This window comes from Nestor notabilis, unplaced genomic scaffold (assembly GCF_000696875.1).
Source record: "Nestor notabilis isolate BGI_N333 unplaced genomic scaffold, ASM69687v1 scaffold21767, whole genome shotgun sequence".
Lineage (NCBI taxonomy): Eukaryota > Metazoa > Chordata > Aves > Psittaciformes > Psittacidae > Nestor > Nestor notabilis.
In genome coordinates, this window is record NW_009936419.1 from 23,525 (window position 1) to 34,243 (window position 10,719).

The window sequence follows — 10,719 nt, forward strand, 5'->3', positions numbered from 1 at the left end:
TCTGTAGAAGTTGAAGAATATGGTTTAGCATTTTCTTCATTTTAGTGCTAGGAGCAATACCTGAATTAGGCATACACCAACTCCTATATGCATATGTTCCACCATCTCACTTTGGAAGAAGTTGGCTACTATGCAAGAAGTTTAGAAGTGTGGCAAATCCTCATCTGCACCAAGATTCCAAACACTGATGCCATGCGGCTCATAAGCTGGGCCTGGCTATCTCAGATCCCTGTGCTTGCTCAAATGTGGAGAGCTTCAATTAATGAAGAAGGCTGCAGAGTACTAACAACAATGGTCTGTTTCTATGTAACAAAACTCATGGCTGGCCACTTTCGATGCCATGCCTTTGGAATTAGCTAAACTTGGTATGTGCTTTCATTGTAAAGAAAGGAATGTACAGTGACTTTAACATTTGTATAAATAAAGGGCAACCTGGTTAAAAAGATCATCCACTATATATAACATTTAAGGAAATGGCCATTTCTAATTTACTGTGAATTGCAGGTTCCCATATACCAATTAAGCGTTTCAATATAGTAAGAAAAGCTTGGAGGTCGTTGACTGGTAAAACTATGGATGTTAATGGAAATTTGCCTCACAAAAGTAATGTGCATTGATTTTGCAATGTCAACTGCTATGCAAGGAGTAATGCAGCCTCCATGTCAGGAGGCTCAGGTAGGTTTTACTATTATTTTTTTAATTTAAAAAGTTCAGATGCAGCCTTCCAAAGCCAGACTTCTATAAGATTACCACCAGTTCAGCTACTTCAGTTCTGCTGGCACGATGCTCACGTAATTATCATTGTTGTATGAGTAACTAATGCCACCAAGTTAACTTTTTAAATATCCTCTTTGATCTGCTCTGCATTTACTAATGAAAGTCAAAGATCACTGTGTCTCAACAGATAGATAGATACAACTCTTGATTGCTTTGAGGTTTCAGAAAGCTGCACTATCACTAAAGAGCTATAGGATCAGACTTATACATTGGTTTGTAGCTTTTCCTTCAGGAATCTCATCAAAATGCTTTGGGGTTTGGGTTTACTTTTTGTCAAATTGAAGGTATTTTCAGTGGTCTCATCAATGTTACCAAGCCCCCAGAAGTCACAGTCAAAACTTCCAAACTAAACCAACTTATTAAACTGTTGTTCCCTATCATTCCACATATCTGGGTTTCCTTCCAGAGGAATAAGGAGTTGATGTGCCTTCAGTCTCATTCCACTAAGGCAGCTCTTGTGTAAGAAAGATGAGTGTGATGATAAAGGTATGGAGTAAAGGAGGGGAGACCAGACAGGAGTGGAGGTACTCCTCAGTTCTACAGAATTCTGTCTTAGGATTGTCAGTAGCGTATCTATCTAAATTACTGTGGAGCTGAAAGGTCTCTTTATCGTAATTCCAGTAGTAAAATATACTTACAGATAGTTTGCCAAGTTGTGTTCTTGCAAAGTATGTGTTTCAAAGCCATGTGGGGTTGTGTCAAAATAGTCGTTGCCGATTCCACAAATAAAACATTTGGTCTGGAAACACAAGTTGTGGCTACAAATCAGTTTTATCTCAAAGACACTATTTTAACTGGCTACAATCTAGATGAGAAAGAATAACGAAAAATATAGCGTGATTCCTCATACCTCCATGTCTTCTCTCACTTGTTCTTGCTGGTCTCTTAATTCACCAAAAGCATCAATGATCAGACCTATTTCAAATAGAAAATAGCAACATTTCAGCACTTAGCAATTTTCATATTTCAAGTAACATCTCCCATATATCCTCCATTGTCTTTGGAGTTCAGTGTACTTATGTCTAGGTTGAAAAATTCAAGGTACAATTATCAATTTCCAGACATCTAACATTTGTTTACACCACTCTCCTAGCAATAAGAATTTCTCTTACATAGATGTACAATATTCAGAGTGGAAAGGCTTTTCTGTTCTTACATTTTAGTCAGTTTGAGCTTCCATAATCTTTTTTGTTCCTGTGAAAAAAAGTTTTATTTTCATTCTCTTTCTCTTGGAACTCTTGTATCTCAGCTTTTGTTCCACAAAGACAACTCTGTTCCCACATGGCCCCCCAAGCAAGTTTGTGATGCTGCATCACATTTGAAGCATTATTCTGCCACTTCCGATACACTAAGGATAGAGTTGGATCATTTTGGAACTGTGACATTCCTCATTTTTTCTCTGTTTTTTTCTTTGCCACCAGATTGCTATAAACTGGTGTGTTTTCTGAACAGCCTTAGGTCAGGTTGTACAATGAGTGTTGAACATCAACAGTCATTGAATGGAGGTCTGTCCTGTTTTCTGTAAACCACAGCTTCAAACCAATTAAAACTGCAAATCGTCCTCTATAAAAAGGAGGAAATGGGTATGTGGCCATGGTGACTTTCTTCATGTCCTTTCCCTTTTTCAAGGGGAAAGTCTCCATTCTCCAGCCAGCTGTGGTGGTTCCAAGCTAAAGGTGTGAAGAGTACTCTCCCAAGATTAAATGGTTATTACCAATGCAAGAACAGGGATCCTGCACAAGCTGCATCACTTGTGGATAGCTGTCACAGTGTAACCGTAACCCGGTTGAGTTATGTTTCTTGTGCTTTGTCCTTCTGTAGAACTTGAGATAATGCATTATTTATGGATTAAGTATAAAATTATTACTTTCAGAATTAATGATTTTATCCACTCAGAAATAACTCCTTATAGCAATATACTGGTAAATTTACCTCAAATGCAAATATGGTTTAAATACATTGCAGAACTTACTTACTTAAGTAAACTGAATTTCAACAGTCTCTACTAAGGTAAGTGACAGTACCTTGAATAATGGCCAGTAGGATGACAATGACAAAGAAGAAAAATGTGATGTCAAAGACAATTCGATACATTTCGTAAGGGTCTCCAGCGGGATCCTCAATTTCATCTCCAATGCCACCACCAGCCCTTACACCCACATACATGTGGAAGAGGTAACACTAAAAAAAGATGAAAATTACAGATATATTTACTGTTAATTATTTTGTTTGTTTTCTTACTGAAAAATGATCTTGCTCTGCTGATTCTTTTCACAAGTTACAGTAACAAAGAACACATAATATCACTCCTCATGTATCAGTGAGCTATAGAATCTTTGAACCACTTTCAGTCACAGTGGGGGTTAAAACCAACAAAAATCTGTATGCCCAGCCAGTGTTCTGAAGTCACATTAGGCATCAATGTTGGTGTTAAATAATCAGCATAGAACCTCACAAATCTGGTCTTTCTTAAGCAAACACTAAACAAACAGAGGTATACATCCATTTTTATAATACGACTTTACTGTTGACGTAAGATGCTGTTACTAGTTTAATCATATTTAAAAACGTAACTTGGGATTTATTTACCTCACTTGGTAGAGTGGTTTAAAATGTAATATAGATGTCATAAAGTTTCATTATTCCAAGTACTCCTACATTTATTTTATGACCAGATGATTGTATCCAGCTTGCAGAGAGCCAAGTTAAATAATACTGCTTGGGCAGTTTTCATAATTTCTGTCATTTGCACATCTGACTTAAGCATTCAGTGCTTGGAAGAAAGTCCAAGAATAGGGAAGATCATTTTGTGAAGTCTGTGACACGCCTCTGTTTGAGGATTTTTATTCTGTCTTTGGCTTATAACACAGGGCAGAGAGTGACTATTCCATGGAAGAAATAAGCTAGCCACAAACTCAGAATATTACATTTTTAATACCTAATTTGTTCTGTTTTCTGTTGATACTAAGAAAATTAAAACCTCTTCAAACTGTAATATGTATCTGTAGAGTATCTCTTAATATAACATAAATAACATTGTGGCAACAGGTGGAAGCCAGAAGAGAAATTAGTAGCATTATATTATCACTGGTAATTAATAAGTTTTAATTTCTCCTTTCTCTACTTACCCTTGACTTTTTACTTCTTGACTTAATTACTAAGTGGTTTGGAGCATGCTTTTTTAACTAGTGCTAGTAATATCATATACTTTATATAACCTAAATAAGAATAGGAAGAGTTTGCACACTTCCAAACATTGAGAACAAATTGGGTTTATTTGTGCTGTGCAACACAGCTGCTTTTTGCAGAGCTGACCAGTTTGTCATGAAGTTTCTTCCCTGTACTTGAAGGGCTTGCCATCTTGACATGTGGAAGGTGTTGCAGCAAATCATAGACCACAGTAGTTAGGACAAAAATCCAGAATATTTTCCTGTACTGGTGAGTGTCACCTATCTACTGCTGAGTTTAGACCACTGGAGAACGCAGAGGGAATTTCAAGACCATTCACATTTTCAAAATGACATATAGCAAGAACAACACACCCAGGGATTTAACACCAGAGACACCCCTTCTTATCATTTTATCTTAAGTATCTATTTGAAAATTCAGGATGAAATTTGAAGCATGCCAGTGATATTTTAGTTACCGTCATCATGTCATCACATTTCATGTCTGGTTCATCTTCATCTTCACTTTTGTTATAGAATTTGCGGAAGAAGTTGAATGCCACAACAGTATAAAGATACACTACTACAGCGAGGAGTCCTACAGTAAGCACAAGCTGCGTATGGAGATACAACCAAGTTAGTTTCAATTTCATTCTGTCAGAAGAGATATGCTAGCTCACTTATTGCCTTAAGTATTGAAACTGTATCATACTGTACCTTTCCCAATAAGGAAACTAAAGACAGAAGTTACAACAGCTTTGGGGTCTCCTATTGCTTGGAGGTGTTACTTTACCCTGCTCTCACATGAAAATCAAAGGGATTTTGTATCAAGAAACGGAAGTTGTTTCCATCTTTCTGAGCTATATGCATACAAACTATGTATCACTGAAGCCATGTTTCCACTATTTACTTTAAAAGTTAAATTCTAGTAACTTGAAAAACTGGATATACAGTGAAAATCAAATTATTAAAAAAAAATAAACCCCTTTAGTTAATTTGCTAAATAATAAGTAATTTTAACTGAGACTTACATTACGACTTACCATACTCTATTTTCTGTTTCAAAGCTGGTTAGCTAAGCCATCAGTAAAGTAGATAACCAAAGAGTAAGTATTTAATTTTAAGCAAATAAAATCCTTAAATGAAAAAGTTTAGCAGTTAATAAGACTAGATTATTGTTGAAGTTAGATGATGCAGCATTAGAAGACGCAGCTCTGGAGAGGAGTTAATGAAGGCTACATCTTCTAAAAATGCAGCAATTAATAGCACTCCTTTAAAAGAAATGTAAGAGTATTGAACAACTCAGTTTCTCTCTGATAAACAGCAGATCTGTCAGTATGCTCCCAAGTGTGAACATTTCAATTGAAAAATCTGCAGCTCTCAGTGATCCTATCTACTAGCAAGAAAAGCAACAAGATTAGAAAAACTAATCTTAGCTTGTTCAGAATGTATACTAAAAGCTGTGGTCTTGAGTTGAAATAGTTTTGTCAATTATGCCAAGTTTTCAGTGTTACGTTTAGAAAAATTCATAAAGAAAATATATAAATCATGACATTAAAAATAATATGACTTTTGGCCATCCTGGAGGAAAAAGCAGGGGATAAAACCATTTCATTTGTGCATAAAAACATTTGCATATGCACTATTTTAGAAACTCCTTTCCCGATAAGGGAAGAAACTTTCATTGGTCCATTTCTGCTGAAAGAAAAACTGATTTTTGCATGATAAAGTGACATATAAATATATTCCACAGTGCAGAATGCCCACAGCTGCAAGCACATTCTTACTAGCTAAGTATTGAAATCTCAGCACCCTGGTCATTATTACTGCTGTAGCTAAGGAGAGATTGTGAATTCTTATTAGTTACCACTAATCAGTTTGTCACTGAGCATAGAGAAGGAGCTGGGGAGATATTAATTCATGCTCTTGTGTTTTTCTAAAATGATGCATTTCTCTATTATGTACAGAACTTCTTTAGCTATCAGCACTCTGTGGGCATAGATTATCATAATTTCATAGGATTTAACATGTATTAGGTGTGCTACACAAGACATAATGGGATTTATTCTTTAATCCAATCATGAGCAAAACGGATTAGATTTCAGTATTTCCTAGGTACCACAAGTTTTTTTTCCAGTACTGTTACCAAACACATTAATTTTCAAACTTTTGCATGTAGCACCAACCTGTTTGCCATTGTGAGTGACTGAAGACAAAATAGTTCGCAAAGTCTTGAAACCCATAGCAATATCCAGCAGATGAGCAGCAAAGAAGAAGTTGTTGTAGTGCCCAAGGATAGACATAGTCGTGTACCAAGCTAAGTATAAAAACGACTGCAGAGAAAGTGAAAAGCAGTAGAATATAGAATATTAGCAGGTGCTAATGTGCATTTCTGGAAGCAGAACATGGCTTTCTTTTAGTTATTCAGGTTATGAAAGAAAGCAATATTATCATGATCTGATTTGAATCACAGTCTGAATGTAATACCTCTATTTTACATGTTCAAAAAGATTGTCTTACTCTGTCTCTTACTATCTCCACTGTTCATTTAATGTTTATTGCTTAGTTATGCTAATGAGACCTCTGTCTTTTCATATTTAAATGCAGTCTTCAGCATATGTGTTATTAACATCAAAATCCCCTACCTTAAAACTGTTTTGGTTGAGGAGCTTGTTACAGAGAACTTTAATTTTTAATACTGATTCTGGAGGAGAGAAAATGCACTGTATTACTCATGAGACACTTTACTCTGTTGAAGTCTCAAGATCAGGACACCCAGAAAACCTAAGGCACATAATACAGCTTATTCTTTTAACAAGCAGTGAACCCGAAGCCACTTTGATGTGAAAGCTCCTACTGAAGGACAATGGCTCAGTGTGCTTTTAGTGCACAATGAATTTATACATCTTTGCTTTATTCACCTTGGCCTTCTTGTTTGTTTAGAAATGTTCAAGAAGATGCAAAAAGAGGGTTCACCTAAAATAGGGATTTTAATATGTGTGGTCCTTTCAAAGGAGAAGTTGTGAAAGGAAAGAATTAACCAACCATGGCAAATAGTTGATTCAAGAATAAAAGTCCTGTAAATGGTGCTTGATTTTAGAAGAGACGCCTTTGGTTGCTAGATTGATTTCTACAAAATTAAATGAACGTACAATTAACTTCCAGAATGCTAACACTGTATTAATGGTGAGGAGGTGCTTAATACCTATTTGAATCAAAAAGAAAATTCTAACATAAATTAAAGCAATTTGCTACAACACAAGACAGAAACCACTATTTTAAAATGGCTCTGTAATGCAATATTATTTGTATATGTTTGTTAAAAATAAAAGCAGATGGTGGAAGACACAGTGATGTTTAGAGTAAATCAAAGCATACTCACATTATCAGTGAAAACGACTCCAAGCTTCCAAATGTGGTACTTTGTATCAATGGAGCTTAACCTAGGAAATAAGAAGTTTTTGATATGCATCAATGTCAAAATTAAGTATTGAATTCTGTAAGGATAAACAACAAACTGGGCTTGGCACTTCACATTTGTTTGTTGAAGGTGGTGACATACATTCATTGTTTATTTTTTGAGTGATGTAGGTGCTTCATTTTTCAGAGAGTATTCATTGACTCTGTGCACCCATACGCAGTTTCTAAACCACTGAAACTGGTGGAACAATTTCAGTAGGAGTGATACTGCCATATTCCACTTACTTACAAAAATTAAAATGTATGTTAAAAGTAGTGAAATGTGGAATCTGATTTGTTTGAATTTAAGAGGTAAGTGTTCTGTCTAGTGTAAAATGTTGCCAGAAACACCAAGAGAAAAGGTAATGCCTTTTGCACAATTCCAAATATTTTATTAGCCATTAGATGGCATGCAAATGGAAATCTTCATTCTTGTGTGCCTTAAGTATCGAGGAAACCCAAATCTTGCAGAAACCTAATTTATTTGGGACTTTGATACTTTCAAACTCTGATCTTCACTCATAAATTTATTCAGGAAAACATCTCTTTTTTTTTTCTTTTATAGATACCTGGTGTATAGATATTTTTTTTATCAATACTTTTCCTGTCCTTTAGTTCATAAACTAACTCTGTTGTAACACCAAAGAAACTTTTAAATGCTACACTAATTATTGTTTAAAATAGAAGAGTGGCCAAAACTGTATCAGTCAGCATCATCATAATGATTTTTTTCCAACTTTTGTAACAGTAAGTATACCCATGTTTTAGAACAAACAAACAAACAAACAAACAGCAAGCTTTTTTATTTTACTTCCACACTAGGAATATTTCTCCATTCATATTTTCCATGCCAAGGAAAACATCACTACAGTTTCAATGTAAAATCTGGTTTAATCTTTGACAGTGAAGTTGTGCCAACACATATTGTGTCTGTGAGGTTCAGAAATCATACCATGACACAAGAGATGCCTCTTCTGGTTCACTCTCTTCCACTGGACTAAAATCAAGGGCACTTTTGTCCAAACCCAGAAGTTCTGCGATGCGCTCTGCTCCATATAAGTCTCCATACTTGTTAATAACCTAAAAATGGAATAAGAGAAGCTTTTGCTTAGGGAAAGTCCTCAGTGACATTCACCCTGCTTTTAAGCCAGCAGGTGCCAGAAATTAAATAAATAAATAAATAAATAAAAGTCTTTCATAATTAACTACTGGAACAGCCAGAACTCTGGGGAAGCCAGGCAGGGGAGCATACAAAAGAAAAATAGAAGCATTAAAAGCTATTATCTGAAAGCTTATGTGTAATTTGCCATCATTTAAGATGGCATGTTTTTCTTTTTTTAGGGGGATGAGGAGGCTTTGTATCCTAAAGATGACAATGACTGTAAATTAGACCTGTGTGGCTGATTGACAGCACAAAGTTATTTCAAATGCCTGAGTCTAGGAAGGAAACCACAGCCTTCTGTCTTCCTCCTACCACCTACGCTGCAGCTGCCTGTTCACCAAGACATTTGCCACCACCACGACTTCCATAAAACAAATTTCAGTTCTCCATTATTTGTATATTTATGTGTACAGAAGTATATTACACATAGATATCTGAATTAACTGAATAGTAGATTATTGCTATGACTAATATAATAGAAATATAAAAAACCTACCTTCCGTTTTACAAATTTGTCCCAGTAATTGTTAGGAAAGGACCTGCACAGGCAAAGATATTTCAAGTTATTTAACTTGCTAGAGGAAAAACAACTCCCCTCAAAAGAGAAAACACTATGTCCCTGATTGCTGCAGATTCTGGTACAATTTCATTCACTCACACACTGTGCTTCAAATTACAAGAACAATTTCTTTCTATATGGACAACAGCTGTTACTAGTTATCGTTTACTGCAGTATCATCCTTCCCCCCCCCATCCCCTTTTCTTTCTCCCATCCACAAACATAATTAGCTACAAAAGGACAGTAGGCTAAATATTACCACCTAATGAGCCTAACAACTCCATAACAGCAGGGTAGTCAGTGTAATGTCATTCATCTCCTAAGTAAACACGTCATTGCTTCTAGCAATACAATCAATATGGACAATGATTTTCAGAGGAAAATAAGTCTTGTAGTATAAACAATTCTTAAATTCACTTGATTACATTTCAAATAGAGGCTGAACTCTTAGGAACCCGTAGACAGTTTGCCAACATGAAGTAAAATTAAAAAAAAAAAAAAAATTAAAAATTTAAAAAACCCATTAAATTGCAAAGATCATTTGGCAAAAACAGAGGTTAGTGGTAATCTCAGATGCATCATATTGTCGTTACCGGAGCTGACATCCCTGAACAAGACAAGGTAAAGCTAACAGTAACAGCACTAGGAAATACATCAGCTTTGACCTGCAAGAACAAAGATAGTGTTCTCTCTTGTCAGTGACATTTCCCTGATCTTTAACGTGATCATAAAAACCAGTTTGCTTAAACTGTCTTATGAACAGCAATGCCCAGGAATCCCTCATTCTGACAGTCTTACTGTATATTATGTCAGTTTTGAAGAATGCCATTTAGCAGGAAACACTACAAAATTTAGTTTTTCTCTCCTTACTTCCTGGATGTAACCCTGAGGTGAGCAAATATGCAGCAAGATAAAAAAGAAAAAAACTGCTTCAGCTAAAGGACAGTATTTATTGGTAAAAAAAAAGCAAGCGTTAACATCAGAAGGTGAGATTCCAGAGCACTCTACTGCTGGGCTGTGAAGCAAACTTCCCAACTAGTATTAAGTGCTTGATACTTATTATTCTGAATGAAATTACTCCAGATAAAGGCAAATGGTTCCAGTAACTCAGATGATATGTCCTGGTACAATGATCTGTGTTATTTTATTTCCTTCCTTCATTTCTCAGACTTTTAAGCAAAACATGTCTCTAATGTAGCCAGCTTGCGTCTATCTCTTTTACCAAAAACATCTAATGGTGCTGCATTTATTAGCATACCTCTGTTGCCTTTTTAATTAGTTCTTTTACTCAGTTCTGGAAAGCACATTTCAGTATATACACAGCACTGGGCACTGCCCAGCAGTTGTTATCCTGATGGTACAATACCTGCACTGAACCTCAAGTCAGTTCACATGGGAAGGAAGGATTAGTCTGATTAGCTGAGAACAAGCTGTACAGCATGTCTTTTGGGATAAGTTGACAATATATCTCATTAATTTATGCTTGGTTTTGCTGAGAATAAACTTAACGGATGTCTAGGTAGCTTGCGGTCAATAGTTAATGAAATAAATTGGAAATTAAGCAAAGCTCTCCAGTTACCCAGTTACTAGGGAAA

The 10,719-nt window shown here is 35.7% G+C and overlaps 1 protein-coding gene across 1 annotated transcript in view; it reads right to left on the reverse strand.

Moving 5' to 3' along the window:
* RYR3 (ryanodine receptor 3) overlaps nt 1-10,719 on the reverse strand; it is a gene marked incomplete at its 5' end in the record, with an annotated part of 77,796 nt that overhangs the window by 1,155 nt on the left and 65,922 nt on the right. The window contains 8 exons of the mRNA XM_010018342.1: nt 1,416-1,516; nt 1,628-1,692; nt 2,802-2,958; nt 4,424-4,558; nt 6,131-6,277; nt 7,327-7,387; nt 8,356-8,483; nt 9,062-9,104. Coding sequence (XP_010016644.1) covers nt 1,416-1,516; nt 1,628-1,692; nt 2,802-2,958; nt 4,424-4,558; nt 6,131-6,277; nt 7,327-7,387; nt 8,356-8,483; nt 9,062-9,104 — 837 coding nt within the window. The remainder of the gene's footprint in view (nt 1-1,415; nt 1,517-1,627; nt 1,693-2,801; nt 2,959-4,423; nt 4,559-6,130; nt 6,278-7,326; nt 7,388-8,355; nt 8,484-9,061; nt 9,105-10,719) is intronic.